At 34.0% G+C, this 22,221-nt stretch overlaps 1 protein-coding gene across 3 annotated transcripts in view; it reads left to right on the forward strand.

Annotated features, from left to right (window-relative positions):
• Positions 1-20,976, forward strand: part of LOC131682624 (uncharacterized) — a 70,535-nt gene extending 49,559 nt beyond the window's left edge. For all 3 annotated transcript variants that reach the window (XM_058964263.1, XM_058964264.1, XM_058964265.1), the window contains exon 3: positions 19,741-20,976. In XM_058964263.1, coding sequence (XP_058820246.1) covers positions 19,741-20,732 — 992 coding nt within the window. In that variant the 3' untranslated portion in view covers positions 20,733-20,976. The remainder of the gene's footprint in view (positions 1-19,740) is intronic.
• The last annotated feature ends 1,245 nt before the right edge of the window (positions 20,977-22,221 follow it).

A 22,221-nucleotide genomic window follows, 5' to 3' on the forward strand; every position in this document is an offset into this window, starting at 1 on the left:
CACATATGAAAGCCGGATCTCAAATTTTTTTCAAGGGGGGACCCCATGAAATTTCAGAAATCGAATTCGTATTTTTGATGCCAAACATCTTTAAACTGCATGAAACGTCGAGATTTTATGTTAACTCGAAATTTTTTTTTACAAAAATCAACGGAGCGATCCTTTTTTCAATTCAATATTACCGTGGCTGGTTTTTCTTTTGCAAAATTTTAGAACTCGAATAATGATTCCTTTTCTTGTGTACAGTTATCAAGTCACGTATAATAAAATTGTAATGTATACATTTGAAAGCTTTTAATAAATATAAGCAACTAATAAATTCTCGTGCACATGATTGAGAAAGGCACAATTGCACCGCTAGGTGGATTAAAACAGGTTTTGCCTATTTGGAAATACTGTGCGCCGTGAATTTATTTGAGAACGCCACACATAATTGAAAAAGCAAGAGAGCACGGTCTCTCGCACCCAACTACCCCACCGCTAGCGAACACTTGAAATTCGTTTATTTAGCTCCGAAAGAAAAAGCATTCTGTTTTTTCTGTGATCATTGTATGCATAAAACAGGCGTGCCTGGACATCATTGAAATGATACCTGACGGCAGTCATGGAATATATTGCTTCGAGCTGACGGAACGTAGACACTACTACGAGGTCAGAAAGCAAACTGACGATTTTTTTCTTATGTGCTGCTTTTATACGTGAGTCGTGGTTCATTCGACGCAAAAAGGCGGTCCTAGCAACGCCAGCTGCTTGGTTGAATTGTTCGAACCAATCAGCGCTGATAATTACCACTTTCATAAAATACATTATTTTGTTATTTATAATCGTTTATAATAATAGTACATTTTACGGAATCAAATACAATATACGTGCAATGCAAAAATGTAGCGATTTCGATCAGTACAATAGAAGTTATTCGCATTTGAAAACTGGGAACATATCTCAGCAGAAACTTTGAAATTATATTGAAACGTTAGAAGTATTCTACTTCAAAAATAAAAATCTAAGAAATGTAAAAATGGATATTCTCCAAGTACATACTTTTGAAAATATCTGCGCAAAATTTCATCCAGATCGGACCACTAAGTTTTAAATTAAAGCCGTTGGCAACGTGCTGATTCCTCCAAGAATGAAGTTAACATAAAACTTTAAACGCAATTATCTCGGAATGAATTTTTTTCAAAAGTACCGTTGCGTTGAACTCTCATATATATATATATATATATATATATATATATATATATATATATATATATATATATATATATATATATATATATATATATATATATATATATATATATATATATATATATATATATATATATATATATATATATATATATATATATATATATATATATATATATATATATATATATATATATATATATATATATATATATATATATATATATATATATATATATATATATATATATATATATATATATATATATATATATATATATATATATATATATATATATATATATATATATATATATATATATATATATATATATATATATATATATATATATATATATGTATATATATATATATATATATATATATATATATATATATATATATATATATATATATATATATATATATATATATATATATATATATATATATATATATATATATATATATATATATATATATATATATATATATATATATATATTTAATTATTTTTATTTGGAATCAAGCGTGTAGAGAGAAGGAAAGAACGAGGAAATAAAAAAAATGCGGGTAGATAAACACGGTAAAAAAACTTTACACATTTTATGAGCTGTCAAAAAATGGGTATTTTATTGCTTATAACCATTGGTGCTTTTTATTCATTTCACAACTACTCGATGAGATAATGTCAATGGATATACTGATCTTAATAATGAGTTAAAAGTCATTAAGAATTATTTTAAGCGAGTTAACCTGCAAACTAAGGTTCGTAGCGGAAGCTGCAAATTACCGGCCTGCATGTTTAAACTACTGAGGATGTTGCAAATATGCGTTTGGCATTTTTAGAGCAGCCAAAGGATCCAGCCATTAAAAATATATCCAGTTGGCGGTTTTATTTTGTTAAGTAGTTAAGGAGACAATAATGTGAAATGAATGTTATTTTATGTTTTGACGTAGGACTACGTCTTTGTTTTCGATATGGGGGTGCACTCTGCAAATTCTACAAAAATGGTATGTAACGAAAAGTGGTCCAATTTTAAACGCATATAATTCAGCCATCTCACGATGAATTTTCAAATTTTTTGCGCAAATCGCCCCGAAATACTTCTAAGAATAGATTCCAATAGATAAACCCAAAGATTTTTGATATCATAGCATTAAAAAATTAAATAATATACAACCTTGTCAAAATATCGCGCATTAACTCACAGAAGATAGCGCTTCCCAAGCCCTGTACGACGGTTTGGTGTACCTAGCGCGCAACGCTTCTATGAATGACGTCATCATCGACTATTTAAAGAACGGACTTGGTCAGACACGCTCAGTTCCCCGTTGAACGGCTGGCGAAGCAGATCACTGCGCTGTGTTTTTTACAGCCAGTGTAGCTGAGTTAGAAGTCCGTTACACTGGCTGTGGAGGGACGTTACCCTGTGTCGTCCAACAGGCGACCGCTCCAACTGCTTAATTGCGCTTGAAATGAAGTAATGTAGTGGTAGTAATAAGCTTCCCATTTTGGTTTAAACGCAAGGACAGTTTTTAAAACAGGATTTGATTAATTAGTTTAGCTCATCTAAGCAATTTTATCAATTCTGCAATTTAAAAGGAATTTTACGGAACTTGGTGAATTTGGCCCCACTTGCAACTGCTATAATCAACCTGCACAAAGTGTTGCATAACGCAGGGCTGTTTTTGGAACAAAATCATTCAGCCCTTCGCTATGCAAAATCACGACATTATAACAGATGGGCTAAGCGCGGCCGTTTCTTTCAATCGGGAAAGGCCGCGTGGAATTTTGGTGAAACGCGCTAATAGTGTCGTGGTGGTACTAGTTGTCTCTTTCGCTCTACCCATCATCATCAGCGTTGACTCATTTTGCATTGTGCGCTTGGGTTCAATGTTTGGAGCGAATGTGCAAAGCAATGTCATTATTTTCTAACTAATAAGTGAATGAGATATTACAATCACCTTATATGTTTCTTGTTAGACATGTTTTGTACATATCTGGTAAAAATAATTCGTCATAAACACATTTTTTCAAACATGATTCTTGATTTCTAAACATGTCCAAAAATAAGACATGTTTATAGCAAGTGGGTAAAATGAACAGCTTCTGGTGACCTGCAAAATTCCAATGCGCAGCGTTGGAAAGCATTTTCCGATCAATGCTAATACCCAATAAATCATGAGCTTTGCATACACACAGGGCATTTTGCAGGCAAAAAAAATGGTCACGGAAGAATTGAATTTTCATGACGTAATATTTACCATTTTACAATCCTGTGGCATCGAAAACACATCTACAAACTTGGGGTTATCCATGGGTGTTTGAACTTTTAGGATCTGTTTGAGAGCAACTAGAAAGCTTGTCCTATACATGAGATGTGATTATATTGTCTAAAATTTGATTTTTCTTCACCGGTCCGGGTGTTTTTTCCCACACACTAAATATTTTACATTAAGTAGTATAGTCCTACGTCTACAGTTCGTGCAACCCCATAAGGCTGCCCCTTGTAGTTTTTTTTTTTTAATTCAGAAATAATTCTATTGAAAGAATTTTTCATTCTGGCGCGATTTTCATGAATGGATATTTTTCACGCGATTTGTTGTAACAGGTCTGCGAAAAATAAAGGGTAAAACATACCCAGGTTGACGTACAAAAGCTGTATTCATTTATTGCGTTGCGTTGCGTTGCGTTGTGACGATGATTTTGGCGGATTGCACACTGACTTCATCATGTTTGACTGCTGATTATCTAATAAGAGTTGCTTAGGAAGTGGTAAGTAGGAATTCATACCAATCCGACCCATATTAAAACCTCAACAGCATGATAGCCATCATTGCCGGCCGCCCCCATCTCCATCGTTCACGGGGAAGGATAAAGGATAAGGTAGACAGGAAGTGTTGATGCTCCACCTACTTAACGGAAGGACGACGATTCATCAGACTCTTCCATAGGTGTCGCGGAGTTGGTGGTTTGGAAGGGTATCAGGTCTAGGATTCGCTCCAAGCAAACGATGCGACCTGTAAAGCATATTTTATTAGGTAGTTGTTTAGTTAGTCTTCGAGTGCACGATCACTCGAAAAAGAGATGATCTTGTTTAGTTTTTGGTTATTTTTAAACTCTGGGCAGCCGGCTACCGAGAGTATACTATGTTCCCTAAACAAAAACAATTTGAACTCCACACAGCCGATCGTGGGAGTATTGCCTGGAAAAGCCAATCTTATCTGCGTAATGGGCCGGATCACTATTTATTGCAACAGTATTTGGACAGAACTCGCTACTTCTTCTCTACGATATATTTATTGGCTTGAAAACTACCAAGTGACAGCATATTATACTGGCAAAAATAGCGCGAGATGTTATAAATCAAGGAAAGTATTTCTTATTTTCCATATCGGATTGTTTGTGGAATACAAGTATACGAGCGATAATACCGAACACTGAAGGGAAATATAAAGGATTGTTAATCTGATGCACGGGCTTGTTAGCAATAACGGAGCTTTAAATTAGGTTCATAAAAACAGACGCGGCGAATTTTCAATACGTATTGAGCCGTGTTCATAGATACTAGTCAGATTAGTCGTATTGGGGCTAATTTCCGATCAACTATTCATTTTTACGGCAATGTTTTCTCGACTAGATCTGTTCGCACTCTCTCAATCTGTTCGCACCCTCTCATTCTGCGGTCTAAGGACCAAATGTCATCAATAGACTTAGAATCGCGTGGAGGTATGAGATAGGAAACTTGTAAGAATTTTGCTATCCCACCGTTTGACTACCAGAATGGATGGGAGAACAGTAATACTAGCAAATACCGACTACCATAAGAGCGGTGCAAATTTGAACGAGTGACGTAGAGTACTGCACTGAAAAAAGGACCAGGAGTGCGATTTTACGAAGTTTTAGCTTCCGATGGCCCTACATTTTCTGACAAAGTGAAGTTCTTGAATGTTGAGATTTTTATTACTGTTTAGAAAAGCAAAAGTATCATAAAGCTAGTGTCAGGCCTTCATGAGACCTCAAGAAGTCACTTTTGGAGGTATTCGTAAATGTAGATTTGTCGGTAGACGGTTCCAAATATAATAGAAAAATACCTAATTTAACACAACTACAGATCACTTGCAACATAAAAAGCTTTTTGTGAAATTCGACAGCTCCATCTTAGGCCAATTCAATAAATTTCCTGCATGAAAGTTTCCATTTTTTAAAAACGGTTTTTAAGCCAAAGCTTTGGAAGTTAAACCTTGGCGTGGAAGTGCCGGTATATTAATATATTCTGTTACTTAGTGTAGAATTAGATTTCGTCATTTACGGCTAATATACAACCGCCAGAAGAAACTTAAAACGTTGGTACACAATCAAGAAAGGCGAATCAGAAAAGGTATATGTCAGTGATTCACTAAATACAGACTGGAAAGAGGGTAATATGGAAAACCTTAAGGTCCGCCCAGATTAAGTCTTCGGTACGGAACAAAACCTCGGCCTAGGAACTCCTAGCATGTTGTTAGTCGCCTCTTACGACATGGGAGCAGTTCCCAGAGGTTCTATTCTTGGTTGAAATAGTGCAAAAAGATTTCAGCCCGCCGGACACCACACGGCTTGACGTACAAAAGCTGTATTCATTTATGGATACGAACTCTTTACCCACTAAATGGGTTATTCCACTTTTATTGAAAATGCGTAGTTTTCTACGCATTAATTGGTATTTTATTTTATTAGTGTAGTTCGACAGTGCTTGTCTTTCCTACCTGATAAACTGGCTTATTTATTGTCATCTTTATTGCGAGCAAAGAAAGCCATATTTATCCAGAAGAAAGCCGAAGAGAGGATTGAAAATAACGAAATGTATGCAAGAGAAGCATGACAATTTTTTGCATATTTTTGTCTTCTTCCGGTAACATGATGCTGCGTTCTGATTAGCAATACACGGCTATGTTAAAAAACTGTACAATAAAGTTAATTTAAAATTCACTGTTTATGCTATTTAATAGTCTGATTATTTCGAGAATTTTTGACATTAAAAATGTCTTACTCCACTATCTGGGGCTAGGTGTCATTCTAAAATCTAAACTATCTCCCATGTAACGAAACTATGTAAGGTTTGCACGCTTATAACTCCGATATTACTAGATGGATTTTAATCATTCATACACCAACCGATTCAGAAACACCTAACTTAACTATTGGTAATAATTTAATATCTCCCCAATAAAAGTAGACTTTTGGAAATTGGTAAAATTAAAAAGTTCACGAAAAACGGGAAAATTTCCATTCGTGAGGCAGATTTCTCAGACACAGCCGTCAAGAGAGGGCAGCTTAGTTGCTCAATGAAACACGAAAAGTCATAAATAGAAGCAACGCATGTCCGTTTAAATCAGTTGTTGCTCTTATCCCATATGAGCAACATCGTCTCCGGGGGATGCAATAAGCGCTATCGATTTTCGGTAACGTTGGCATTTGCACACTCGCACCTAAGTGACTAAACCATATACGGTTAGTTTATAAATAGAGGTGACGCGTACCCGTTTGAATCAGTTTTTGTTCTTATGTCGAACGGGTAAGATCATGGCTGCAGCGTCTGGGCACTACAATAAGCGGTAGACGCAATGCATTTTCGGCAGCGGTGGCCGTGTGCGGATTTTTCGGGTACCAGCACGGTGTCACAGAATGATTTGCAAAGTGGGTGGGTGGGGTCGTTTGGATTTAATTCAATACTGTGTGTGCTGCTTAAAGGTCTATCCGCACTAGACCGATCCGATCCGATCCGACCCGACTTTTTCATCTTCGGATTCGCTCGGGTTGTTGATGTGATGGTGTTGGTAGCATGTCGGGCGTCCGACGCAAAAAAGAATCGTTGCCAACGATATTCCTCGAACAGACTCTCCGACTTTTTTCTGCTTCTCCACCGACCGTCTCGAACAGAGAGAGAGAGAGAACGTGTGAGCCAACCAAAGCAGGTAAAATGATTCTTCTGCTGGTGTGGGACAGCATGTTCGTCCACTCAGAAGGCAATAATATTAAATTTTCGTCAATCACTTTTGCTTCTACCCATGCTTGAACGGCTTGACCAGAGGCGCATATGAGATAGCGGACAGATTTGTTTTCCAACCGGTGCGGAATTGATTCTATGCCGGGATAGCTAGGATTTCTTCCGATTTTACTTTCAGGTTGTTTTTGTTGCCGAGCTGGATGTTCAAATTTGTTTATGAACACCGTAACGTAGGATATTTGTGCTATTTGCGGGTCCCGGTTGTATTTTGTACATCGGTAGGAAGAATGTTCTCGATTTGTTGACAAATATATCATTTTTGCTTGAAGCGAAACTGAGGCATGTTCTAACCCCGACTGCTGTTAAAATGCATGAAATGATAGCGTTTGGGTTTACAACCAGACTCAGTTTCGCGGTCAAGCAAAAACGGTCGAGAAAGGAGGCTGACAAAATCGGGTCAAAAAGCTGATAAAATCGGGGGCTGATCAAATCGGGTCTCCACCGTACCAACTTTTGAACAAAGTTTTCCTATTTAAGATTTGAAGATTGCGAAGTTTGTAGATGGCGCAAGATAATAATTGACTCTTCTTTGAAATCCAAGAGGGCGACTTCCTGTTACCTCAAAACGCTGGAGACAGTCATCAAAATTTAAAAACCCAAGATTAGAAAAATTTAAAAATTTTGAAGCCAAGAAATTTATAATTTCAACGATTCCAAGCATTTTCAAATCAGAAAGACTGAGAATTCGAAAATCTAAAAATCAGAAATAAAAAATTCAAAATATTCAAATTTAATAATTTAGAAATCCAAAAAATTTAATATCTTAAGATTAAAAATTTAAATACAGTGAAGACCCGTTTTTATCAGACCCTTGGTCAATTTTAGGCTGATAAAATGGGGACATTGATGGAATCGGGACATATATTTTTCTTTCTTTTTAAGACACCGAAGCTCTTAAAATATTCTTCTTTGGTCCCCAAATATAGCCTCATAACCTTTCCTGATTATTTAGCCTAAACTTCGCTTCGACGGTCTGACAGAGCAAAAGTTAAAAAAAATATTTTTTTTTGCATATTTCGGATCTTTAAGATGAGAAAATATGCTCAAGAAAGGATTTACTCGAATTCAACTTGGCTCGTCTGCTAGAACCCATCAAACTACCAAGTATCATTTTTCATATGAAGCTGATAAAATCGGGCAAAAAAAGCTGATAAAATCGTGTGCTGATAAAATCGGGTCTTCACTGTATTTAAAAATTTAAGACTTACAGATTTTTAAACATAAAAATTTTAAAATTCAAGAATATAAAATTTTCAAAAATTGAAATATATGAAAATTCATTAATTTAAATTTTGGATTTTAAGAAATTTAAAAATTTGGATCTTTACATTTTTAAGAAATTAAAAATAAACTGATCCTTTCGTTGGAATAAAACGGAATCAAAAATACTCATACTCGTCATTCTCTCATTAGATTGCCAAAATTTCGCGGTCTGTGTAGGTGAGTGGTTTTTTAGGAAAATCACGATGTTGCTATTGAAGAATTGCAGATGGGGATGTTCAAAGATGACGGAAGTTAATAATTTGCCTTAGCTGGAATTTAGTGCTTCTAGAAAACAGCAATGTTAAAACTTTATCCGTATGAATTTAAATCAAATAAAATTTGGAATTTTTAATTTATTATCCAATTCATGAACTTCAAAATTTAAGCATTTAAAAACTAAACAATTAAAAAATAGGATGTAACATTTTTAGAAACGTTAAGATTTTAAAAGTTCAAATCCAAAATAAAAATTTGGAAATAAAACAATTCGAAAATTTAAAAAGTTAGAGCGCTTAAAATTTTAAAATTAAAGATTTAAAATATTAAAAAATTAAAAAGTTAAAACTTTAAATATAAAAAATATGAAAATTTAGAAATAGGGAAATTCAAAAATTTAAGAATTTAAAAGACCAAAAATTAAAAAATAAAAGAATTAGAAATTTATAAATTGCAATATTTGCAAATATAACAATTTTAAAATTTAATATTTAAGAATTCAAAAATATTAAAATTTAAAGATTCAAAAATTTGAAAATTTATGAATCTAAAGATCCAAAAATTTAAAAATCCAAATATTTAAAAACTTAAAGATACAAAAATTTAAGAATTTAAAAATCTAAGAATTTAAAAATTTAAGAATATGAGAATTTAAAAATTCGATGATCCAAGAATTAAAAAATTTTGAAAGATTAAAAATTTAAAGATCTAAATATTAAAAATTCAAGATTGAAAAATTTAAGAATTCAGTTATTAAAGAACATTTAAAAATCAAAAATTTGAAAATTAAGGAATTCAAAAGTTGAAGAATTGAAAATCTAAAAAATTGTAAATTTGAAGATTTAAAAATGTGTAAATTTAAAAATGCAAAGATCGTAGAATTTGAAAATTTTATGATTTAGAAATATTAAAATTGAAAAGTTCAAAAATTTGGAAATTTAAGAATCTAAAGATCTAAAAATTTAAATATTCAAAAATTCTAAAATTTAAAGATTTAAAAACTTAAGAATTTAAAAATTCAGGAATTTGAAAATTTAAGAATTTGAAAATCTGGTGATTTAAAAATTCTAAAAGTTTAAAAATTTTAAGAAATATAAATTTAAAAATTCAAGATTCCAAAATTTTAAAATTTAAGAATTTGAAAATCCAAAAAATTAAAAATGTGCAGATTTAAAAATCTAAGAATCTAAACGCTTTAAATTTTAATATTTTAGGATATGAAAATTCAAAAATTTTAATATTTAAGCATCTAAAAATTTAAAAATTGTGAAATTTAAAGATCTAAAAATTCAAAAATTTTAAAACTTAATTTTTTAAAAATTTTAAAATCTAAGAATTTAAAAATCTAAAAATTTATGAATTAAAAAATATAATGATTTAAAAATATAAAAAAAATTCAAAGATATTTAAAAATTCAAAGATTTTAAATTTTTAAATTGTTTGAATTTTCGGATTTTAAATTTTTTTATACTTTGAAATTTTTAAATTCTTAAATATTTAAATTTTAGTATTTTTAAATATTTAAATTCCCAAATTTTTAAAAATTTAGAAATTTCAAAATTCAAGAATTTAAAAATTTAAGAATTTAAAAATTCAAAAATTTAAGAGCTTAAAAATTTGAAAATTTAAGGATTTAAAAATTTAAAGATTTAACAGTTTAAAAATGTAAAAATTCAAAGAAATTAAAAAATTTAGAATTTAAAGATTCAAAAATTTAAAAATTCGGTTATTAAAGAACATTTAAAAATTTAGGAATTCAAAAATTTATGAATTTAAAGATTTAAAAATTTGTAAATTTAAAAAATCAAAGATCTTGGAATTTGAAAATTTTATAATTTAAGAATTCAGAAATTCAAAAAGTTTAAAAATTTAAGAAGTTAAGAGTTTAAAAATTTAAAGATCTAAAATCCAAGAATTAAAAATTCAGAAATTTAGAAAGTTTAAAAATCAAAAAAATTAAATTGCTTATATATTAAAAAATCCAAAAAAAATATGAATCTAAAAGTTTAGAATTCTTAAAATTTGAAAATTCAAGGATTCAAAAATTTGAATATTTTGAAATTTGGACTTTTAAATCAAGAAATAAAAAAATTTGCATATAAAATTTAATAAACCAAAAAATTGTACATTCAAGTGCATCAATGTCCAATTTTTTTAAATGTTGTGCTTTTGATTGTTTAACCTTCCACATGTAAAGCCTCTTGCGTTCGTATGTTGAATGGCAACCTAAAAGGTTCCCTGTTCCTAATTAAATTTATTTCCATCTAACCGCAATTAAAGGAACAACATGCAAAGCAAGGAGGAAAAGTGGATTAACCCAAAGCGGTCCAGGGGCCAAGCGCACAAAGCCGTACATTCCTAAACTTTTACTGTCGCCAACTTGTTTCTCAAACCATCCGACTATTTACTAACGTTCAAAATCTCACTCCTAATTTTCCGATCTCCAAGCTTTGTGAACCCATTTTTTCTTTATGACGGAGGCTTCTTCATCTTCAAGTGCTACTGCCATTATCAATAGTTCTTCTTCTGTAAACTTTTCCTTTTTCTGTTTACTAGCTATAGTATTATAGGTTATTCTTTCAATTTATCACTAAGCTTTTCTCCAAAATGATTTGTTTCTTTGTTTTTACAACACTACTTTATGACTAAACGATCGACAACGGCCAACGCGAAAACGCCATCCGATTCAGTTTAACTACCATTTCTTCGACTCGAGCTTTCCAAGACACTCTCACATCAAGGATCTCGTAGTCATCATGGATTCGGCACTAACACGCAAACCACACACCACGTACACTGGTTAAAATCACTATTGCGCACAGGCTCGCTCAACGCTAGAATATTGTTCTGTTGTTTGGAATCCGTACTATATACCAGAACGGCGTTGTCACAATCGAGGCCGGCCTACGCCGGTTCATACGCTTTGCACTCCGACATCTTCCTTGGCAAGACAGATTTCAGGGTGGATTATCCTATAATCCTCGGACGCCTGGATCTTCAAGCCCGCGTTTGAGCTGTACGCAATAACTCTCTTTTGCGATTACCGTTCAGGAGAACCAACTATGATCGCCAGAGCGCTGTTACCGAAGTACAGTGTATTGTCAACAGTGCAGTGTGGCGACGGCTTTTGAATCCAACCTGACGAGGAATTCGATAAAAGCTAAAATAGGGGTGGGCGTAGTGTAGATGGTAAATCGATTGCCTTGTACGCAGCGCACCAGGGTTCGAGTCCCGACCCCGGAAATAGGGTTTGAAAATTTTTCATAAGAGATTTTTCTAGCCCGAAGAGGCGAATGACCTTAAGGTTAAAACCTCTATAATCGAAAAAAGCTAAAATATTTGCTATCCTGAAATGTAATTAGTTTAAGCAACCACCATTGAGGCCAAAGGGTCTGTTAGTGAAGATACAACAAATAAGGGACCATCAATATACCACGTCGACAATTAAGGGGAGGGTAGGGGTAACGAGAAAGCTCACGCTTGTCCATGGGGAACGGGTGGGGGTATTGAAAATGCCCACGTGGACTTATCATTATAATTTTGTCTTTTAAAAGAAAATGAAATAAATTTGCAATGTCATTCATGTGTGCGCTTACCTTCAAAGTTTTTCATGATTTTGAAATAGTCAAAGTGCCTATAACAGCATAGTATGTAATAGCAAATCATTAAAAAAATCAGAGGAAATCGTGCGAAACAAAATCAGATTTTTTTCTGTCTGAATCATTTGATTCAATCTTCTGTAACTCGGTCAAATACCTCTAGTTTTGGATTTGAAAGCGTGTGGTTGAAATTACGAGGCCAATTCAAGAATCCATACGTTACTTCAATTTTATGTTATTATGATGAATCTTTAATACATAAATATAAAAGATTATAATTTCGTTCAGAAATGAGATATTTCCATGAAAATTTTGCAAAAGACGGAAGCAGTGGAGGATATTCTGTGGTTGAAGTTTGAACGATTTTCATTGACCTTCTTCGTCATAGTAGTCTAACACAAACGAAAACTTTTTGAAAACTCCTTTTTTATTAAATTGCCCAAAATATGGGAAACTCCACGTAGACATAGTATGGCGGGCGGGGGGCAGATAGGGGTAAAGAATCGTCCACGGAGGGGAGGAGGAGGGTAGAATGACGGTTTTTTTGTCCACGTGGTATATGAACGGTCCCTAACAAATGAATGGCTGGCGTCCAAAAGGGGCCAACCCACATTTTTCCGAAATCGACATTTTTTGGTAGTTCTAAGTAATCCATGTGCTGCTATTTAAGAATTTTGAAAATAATTTTTAAATTTTTTGCTATTAGCAGTCAAAGTTGACCATGAAGGTAACCCCAGTACTAGGTACCCCCGGGGTTAGCCCCCCGAATTACGAAAATGCTCGTGAATTGAAAAGTAGTGCATGTAATGATCTTATTTTTTTAGGCAACATGGGTCAATAAACTACTAATAAACTAATGTATTTTTACAATAAAATCAATGTTAATTTGGAAATGCGGAAGTTTTTTTCATTTCCTGTAAAAAATTCAAAATGTGGGGTAGCCCCTTTCGGACGCCAACCATTCAAATAACAAAATTCATTGTAAGGTGCACGCTCCACAACGCCTTGATATACAATATATATATATATATATATATATATATATATATATATATATATATATATATATATATATATATATATATATATATATATATATATATATATATATATATATATATATATATATATATATATATATATATATATATATATATATATATATATATATATATATATATATATATATATATATATATATATATATATATATATATATATATATATATATATATATATATATATATATATATATATATATATATATATATATATATATATATATATATATATATATATATATATATATATATATATATATATATATATATATATATATATATATATATATATATATATATATATATATATATATATATATATATATATATATATATATATATATATATATATATATATATATATATATATATATATATATAATATAATATGTATCAATATATTATACATATCGAAAACATATGACGGCTTAAAATGTTAAATGCGCCGCCCACACCTCTGCACGAATGGTGACATATCACCCTATTTCGTCGTGTTTTCTTCTACAAACAATTTATTTTACGTTATTAAAACATCTAGAAGTTTGTAATTTAAAATTATATAGGATCACATAGGTTTCTACGACGTACCGATTTTGCTGTACTGGTTCACGAAACTTCTATAGTAAAATATATTGCGTAAGAGGCCTAAATGAAATTGCAAAATAAATACTAAAATAAGTCTTGTCTACAAACTTCGCAATCTGCAAATCTTAAATAGGAAACATTGTTCGAATGTTGGTATTTCCAACTTAAGTTTTCTAATATCCGCTCCGCATTCGGCGACTTTTCCTGAAAATTCCACATTATTCATTTTAAAAAAGATTCTGTTATATTTCAAGAAAAGGATTAGTTAACAAATTTTGTTTTGTTGGATTGGAAGAATTCTTTAACACACATCATTTTCGTGTTTTGTTTTATTGCTTTGAACTGGTCTATTTTTTTTACATAAATATTGTTGATACGATCAATGCAAACAAAGAAGTTCGTTGTTTCAATAATAAAATAAGACCATTATTAGAATCAATAAAACGCTCGGTCGAATTAAGAAATATTAGGGTTCGACCATCATAGTATGCCCCGATAAAAACAATTAATGTTTAGTTGAATTGAAATATGCGCTGTTTGACCGCGAAACTGAGTCTGGTTGTAAACCCAAACGCTATCATTTCATGCATTTTAACAGCAGTCGGGGTTAGAACATGCCTCAGTTTCGCTTCAAGCAAAAATGATATATTTGTCAACAAATCGAGAACATTCTTCCTACCGATGTACAAAATACAACCGGGACCCGCAAATAGCACAAATATCCTACGTTACGGTGTTCATAAACAAATTTGAACATCCAGCTCGGCAACAAAAACAACCTGAAAGTAAAATCGGAAGAAATCCTAGCTATCCCGGCATAGAATCAATTCCGCACCGGTTGGAAAACAAATCTGTCCGCTATCTCATATGCGCCTCTGGTCAAGCCGTTCAAGCATGGGTAGAAGCAAAAGTGATTGACGAAAATTTAATATTATTGCCTTCTGAGTGGACGAACATGCTGTCCCACACCAGCAGAAGAATCATTTTACCTGCTTTGGTTGGCTCACACGTTCTCTCTCTCTCTCTGTTCGAGACGGTCGGTGGAGAAGCAGAAAAAAGTCGGAGAGTCTGTTCGAGGAATATCGTTGGCAACGATTCTTTTTTGCGTCGGACGCCCGACATGCTACCAACACCATCACATCAACAACCCGAGCGAATCCGAAGATGAAAAAGTCGGGTCGGATCGGATCGGATCGGTCTAGTGCGGATAGACCTTAAGAGTGTTGCGTTTGAAAAAAAATATATTTATTTTTATGCATGCGTGTGCGTTGTAACTTGTTAATCCATGTTTACGGCGCTTTGTAGCTGCGTAGGGTAAAGAGCCTATTGGTTTTCATGTTTCATATTTCGGTTATATGTTTTTTATCAGTAAGGCATCTGACAACGTTCTTCTGTAGTTATTGCACTGTTCAGCAGCGTAGTATTTTATATAGAAGAGTACACTCAGGTTTTTTTTACGCGGATTTTGAAATTTACGCGGTTTTCATTAACGCGTTTTTTTAAATTTGCGCGGTTTTCATTTACACGGCCTGTATCCCCTGCGTGAAAAATCTGAGTGTGATTGCATCAGTAACAATCACATTCCCAGCAGAACTTTTTGTTTTCTAATTTCAAACACTTTTGTTTCGTACTGCGCACAACGGAAAATTTTAAAACAGAACGTACCGTCTCAGCAGCAGTTGAAGCGGGTGTTCTTTTTCGATTCAAATTCAAGCCATGTCTTAAGCGTTACTGGACTTAAAATTGTTTTCCCAGTTTATCCAGTCAGAATATCTGTCCTACCCTATGTATTTAAAACACAGTTCTAATTGCGTTTTAAAGTATACAACAAATAGAACGGTTGGGTATACTAATTTAAATTTTAAGATAAATCTGTTTTAAATTATGAAACAAACCGCTGTACTGAAGATATAATTATGTCAGTCCTATTACCACATAAAACACCTATATAACATAAAACGCTGCAGAATTGGTTTAATAATACAATGTTTACACTACAGAGTTATAACACGTTTTAATAATTAGCAACAAGAAAAATGTCACCAAGATAGCATAAAAACCCGTTTTAACTGGTAGTGCGAACGTTGCATAACAATGTAATTTATCAAATAATTTCATTTTTTCCACCACTAATCGATCAAGAAATACTTAAACTTAAGATTGTTTACTTAAGTTCATTAGTACATTATTGAAAATTTAAATGGAAAATGAAATTTCATATTTCATGGAGAATCTGTATATTTCCGTTGGCGGGCGTGGGCTTCCTCATCACAGCTCTCAATATGGAACTTTTCTTTTGAATATATTTTCTGGACAGACCAGCCTATTTTTACTAGATGGATCAGCCAAATAATGCCAATCACCTAGTGAGATACTTGATTAATTATTAGATTACCGTTAAAAGACCTTCAATAAATTATGTTTTGATGGGGAGGGTATATAGCAAATTGTAACATATGAAAACAGGCGAGTGAACAAGAACGTGAGTCGATATGTGTGATAGATAAAATTCATTTGCACGCTCTTGAAAAAAGCTACATTTTTAATGTCACCGTGGTCGTGTCCTGTACACAACCCTTTAATTTTTCGTGTTTCGGAATTGCGGCAGCAAGACAGCGAGCTTAAAAAGGATACTATGATAAACTCATTCTCCGGCGGTTTTCTTCATCCGGAGAAATAACACGTTGCATTTATCCGGAGAAGTTGTGTGAGTGTCGACTTTTCGTGTGAAAATGTGAGTTTTTATTGTCGCAGTTACAAATTATCCGGACTCATTTACTCATATGAGCGATAAATGCAATGCCCGATTAACACTATAGCCGCTAGAACACTACGGCCACCATACTGGCATATCCCAATATAAGTATGACGGTCACATGAACATCAATTGTGTGGTCCACTGCAAATTCAGTAAAACTCGCGCACTAAACGGAATGACGACAGAACCACCTCTGGGGGTAACATCAAAATTATCTTTGGATGTGCCGTAACTTTTTACTCAACTTGTACGCTTGAGATGGACGTCTGTACTCTGTGCCTAAATTGGTGTTGCTATTCAGTTTTGCACGATCCTTGGCGGGAACTTGGCCTTAATCCCACTTCTCTGTCATCGATGTTACGTAATATTCGTTATGGAATACTTTTTGTTTGGGGCCATTCATAAACCATGTCTCGCATAAATGAAAAAAAGTCCAAAATAGTGACGCAGAATGTCCAACATAAATTAGAAACACTAGTTACAAAATAAATCCATAATCGTAAATAGTGACATTTTCTTTTTCTTTTTGTGAAACTCAGAAAATGACAACCAAAATAAACGAAAAATGAAAACAAAGAAGAGGAAGAGTAAAGCGGTTCTTTAGCGGTTGTGGTCTCTCTGGCTGCTAGAAGTATAGCAGACGGCTGCCAGCCATGCCTCCCTCAAAACCGAATGTCTGCCAGCCATTTTTCGCCCGCTGGCAGCCGGCAGGCAGCCGTCTGGCAGCCAGCGCTGAGCGGGTAGTACTTCTCAAATACATTCCGCACTGATCCACTCGTTTTTCACTCTACATCATCCCTTTTCATGCACTGCAAGTAGCTTTCTCGCATCGTAATGTCAGTCTCAGCTCCAGCGCAGATTCTCGCGACCACTCTGTTTGCGGCCTAAGGGACCATTAATAAATTACGTAACGCAAAAATTGCCCAAAATTGACTCCCCCCTGCCCCTATGTAACAAATTGTCACAAATTTTTCCATCCCCCCTCCCCTGTTACGTAACAAATTCCAAGAAATTTTTTTTTTCTTCGATGAAAACATGTTACGTAACGATCTGGTTAACACCCCATCCCCCCTATGTCACAACTTGTCGTACCCCCTCCCCCCCCTAAAAGCGTTACGTAATTTATGAATGGTCCCTAAGTTTATAACTGATTCGTTCTAGAATATCTTTCCGTCTAAATTTTCACTTCGTTTCTCTTACTAAAAATAAGAAGAAAAAAAGAATTTGCTAAAAATAACCAACCTAATTCATACAGTAGAACCAAATACAAATATGTAATTTGTATTTGGTAGAACTGTGCGGCAATTAAAACATAGTAACATACAAAATTTATAATTAAGCCGTACTGCTAGCGGCAAAATATTCATGTACAATCCCGGAAATCTCTGAAACGACGACATATTAAAAGCTTGCTGTTCTGCATAGAATCTTTGAATGCACGAGGTTGTGGAGTACTAAAAACCTTTCGCGTATCATTTGAAATAAATCAGAATTAGGTCGCATAGCGGTATGAGTGAGAAAAATAATCCAAGATAAAAACTAACTTTGAGATGGAAATAGATGAAGTATTTTGATCTTACTCGGGGTAATTTAGTACGTGAAGAATGTTCGCACCCGCTTCAAAAATTGTGAATTGAAACACAAGGTAGCCCCAATGGTACAACATTCATGTATTATGTAACCATTTATATGTACGGTAGACTGTTCTTTCAAAAAGGTTTACATATCCAATAAAATTGCAGTGACTTTCAGCATTGTCACACAAATTGGCTATTTCTCAGTTGATTTTAGCATAAGAAAATGAACAATGAAAATATGACCCCTTAAAATCTCTATTTTTCATTTGTCATACATTGATTAGTCGTAAATACTTTGTTTGCAGTAGGTACTGTTAGAGTTTTGTAAGGCACATATTTTTGCTGAAGTAACGAAGTTATTAGCTCGCCTATTTCAAAAGTTATGAACGATTTTTGTTGAAAAATGCACCATTTTTAAAAATTAATTTTTTTACAGAAATAACGCTCTTGCAAAAAAAAAATCCGATCTTTCAAATGAAATTAACAGATTGAAACCATTTGTCTTGAAAATCGCCTGTAACTATTCTAATAAAAGAAATAAAAACTTCATTCCTTCGGCAAAAATGCACAATAACAAAAGTTCTAAAAACTTCTAAAACAAAGTATTTGTGAGAAATTAACACATAAAAAGATATTAACCTTCCTTAGGTGTTGGGGTCAATATAACTCCAAATGAACTTTCAAAATGCGATAACTTTTTAAGTTTTGCACCTAGAAGTTTAGAATTTCTTGACTTTTCCTCTTTTAAGGAGAGCAACGATTTCCAATAGAGTTCAAAATTTTCGCTCATTCCTCAAGGGCTGCACCAAAAAAGTTACGAATAAGGTGTTAGCGGGTCATATTTACCCCGATTTCGAACTCATGTGTCTTAAAACTGGGTTCCAAATCGGGGTCAATATGACCCGCAAACACCTTATTCGTTACAATAAGTTAACACCTAAAGAAGGTTAATAAACAATCACTTTTTCAAGAACCACCCTATCTTAAATATTTCAAAAATGACAACACATGAACCATTAGAGATAGCCATATAGTTTCTTCAGAAAAGTTGCTTCAATTTGTTTAATTTATAATTTTGTGGAACATTATGTAGCTGATTTTTACATACCCAAAAAGTTGATACTTTGTACACCCTAACCACAAGGACCACCCCAATTAAACTAATATTAAAAAAGGCAAGAAAATTCTAAGAAAGTTTGCCGGAGATACACTATATATCTAAAACCAACGATTTAGGCGCAAACAGTTTTGTCTACCTAAATACAGCTTTGGGACCATAGTGCAATGACAGTGATACCTGGTCTCGTAATTTAATTTAAAAATTTAGTCTAAGATTTGTTTTCAAAATGGATCTAGAATGTATATAAATACACCAATCGCATCTTTATTAATATTGCTAAAATTATGTTTAATGCGAAAATTTTTGCTTGTTTTTAGGAGGAGAAGATCTTACCGATGAAGACATGACTGTAGAAGAAAGCGCCAACCAAATAGAAAAATTGAAGCACTTTGCACACCACAACAAAACCAAATATGCGGAAGAGTCGAATGATACAGTTACTATAAGCAGTGTGAATGATAAAAATGTATCTGTTCGATCAGAAAACCTCCCACCCGTTGAACGAGGTTCCTCAGTGGTACCATACTCTATACAACCCAAAGAGACTGAGGCTAGTCGTAAACGTTATCACAGTTTTAAACGCGAACCGGAAAGCAATAGCGCAAAAAGTCTGGAAAGCAATGGAAACCAGCTGCAGGAAAGTCAACGTAAAAGACGTCATCACGGCAGACACGGACATCGTGATAAGCTAGGTAAAGACACAGTTCATGCAGACAATACGCTAGGAAAAAAATTACCGTCAGAAACAGCTGACACGAGAGCCAAACGTGATACTGTTTATGATCGCCGAATAAACCATGGTGGCAATGCATTCAACTTTTCCAACAATACTTCAGATTCGGTTTCAAGCTTTGAGAACAGTTTGCTCACGTGTTACGATGGTGATATCCTGTTGGCACAAAGCTTTCCACCTAGTCATCTATGCAAAGACGTCCAATATCTTGAAAATGGAATTCACATGGTGACAAAGCACGAGGTAGCTTCTGATGGTTACTACTATTATATTTTCTACAGCGATAACGATTACGTACAGAACGACATTCATGCCGTTTTTGACATTTATAAACCAACCTTTCAATATTCCAACATCTCGGAGTCGAAAGGATGCGTCAACAGTACAAATTGCTCATTTCCAATTCTCTTCTGGTCTGACGAGCGTGTGATAGTCGAGGTACCCACCAGGGATGGCATCGAACACGAAGAAGACGATATTACTTTCTTGATATCGACGTGTCAGCCTCGAATGGCCATATACGTTGTATTTCCCATATCCGTCCTATTTCTTGTTTTAACTTGTGCTTTTTTATAGCTTTTAACCCTATGGAGAAAGACTTGACGCATTTGTTACAATTTTATTTAAAGCACGTATTTAATTTGTAAGCGATTCAACCGATATGTTAAAATGTAATGACTCCAATTGTAGCTATATTTAAGTGTAATATTACTAGCACAATGTGAAATAGTGTAATCAATATAAAGAGATAATTAAAGTAGACAATTCATTTTATTGTGATAAAAAACTAGAATAATGCATCACACTAGAATTTTACAAATCTTGTTTTATTTTCTTAAACCTCCCCTCCGATTGACCCCTTTAAACTTGAATGTCAATAATTTAACAAAAAGTTTTGCACGGCCAAAGTTCTACATAGGGATTGTGGTACCTGTTGTACCCAAGATTTGTTGTTAGATAAACATTAGCTCGGGTGCTGCAAATCAAGGAATACAAAATCTAATAAATATAAATGCCCCCATTTTCATTTTGCAGCGTTTGGTGGGACAATGAGAGCCCAAGTCAGTCCAAGGTCAATGATAGGAGAGGTAATGGCAGAATGGTCCATGCAGACCACAAAAACGCCATGGGAGAGGACCAGGGTGTCGGTTAGGGTACGCGGTTAATGAATTTATGTGGTGGTTGAGTGGTAAGCGTGACCGCCACTCATTCCAGTTCAATTCCAGCCGAGGTCGTTGAGATTTTTCTGAGGTGAACAATCTATGGTCATGTCTTCCTTCGGAAGGGAAGTAAAGCCGTTGGTCCCTGGTCCATGAGTTGTGATGGATCGATAATCTAGTCCAGATAGTCTGGCGTCGGTAAAGAAGAAGTAGAATCCAACTTCTATACTGGCCTGGCCGACGCCGGTATTGATCAATAAACACTTTAGGATTACCAGGAGTTGCACATTGAAAGATATTTCGCTACTCCCAGGCATAATTATCTACTGATTCCCTGTGCAACTTCAGCTAGTCCAGATCGATAACGGAGTAGCAGCTAGGGGTGGTCGCACAAGCTCAAAGCTCAAGCTTGATGAATAATAATAGCACTGCAGAATGTGATGAAAACGTGCGTGGAACAGTATTTACTATTGGCTGCTCAGAAATAAATATATGTTTCTGCAATCTAAGGTTTGATATCAAATGTATGTATTTTGTGATTATGTGATGCTGCCAATTTAAAAAGTTCCCTTTATCCCAAGGTTTTATCAAGTTTGCGAGATCGCGAGCGTAGGTGTGCGCGGAAGATCACGAAGGGATCAAGCGTTTGTATGTTCACGTGAATGTTACGTATAAATTCGATTTTGTAACAGTGTGGCCATTTGCATATTCGCGTGTGTTGTTGAATGGGCGCGCGGACCGTGCATCTGATGCATATTGTGCCTTGCAGGATAATCGCTCGATATGCGTTTATATGAAAGCTCAATTGAGATAGGCGCGAGACAGCCGCCTATATAAAGTTATAGGCAGCTTTTTCCTTGAAGCTTTCGAAAAGCACACAGCTGGCAGAAAAATGAAGCTCCACT

This window comes from Topomyia yanbarensis, chromosome 2 (assembly GCF_030247195.1).
Source record: "Topomyia yanbarensis strain Yona2022 chromosome 2, ASM3024719v1, whole genome shotgun sequence".
In the NCBI taxonomy this organism is placed as follows: Eukaryota; Metazoa; Arthropoda; class Insecta; order Diptera; family Culicidae; genus Topomyia; species Topomyia yanbarensis.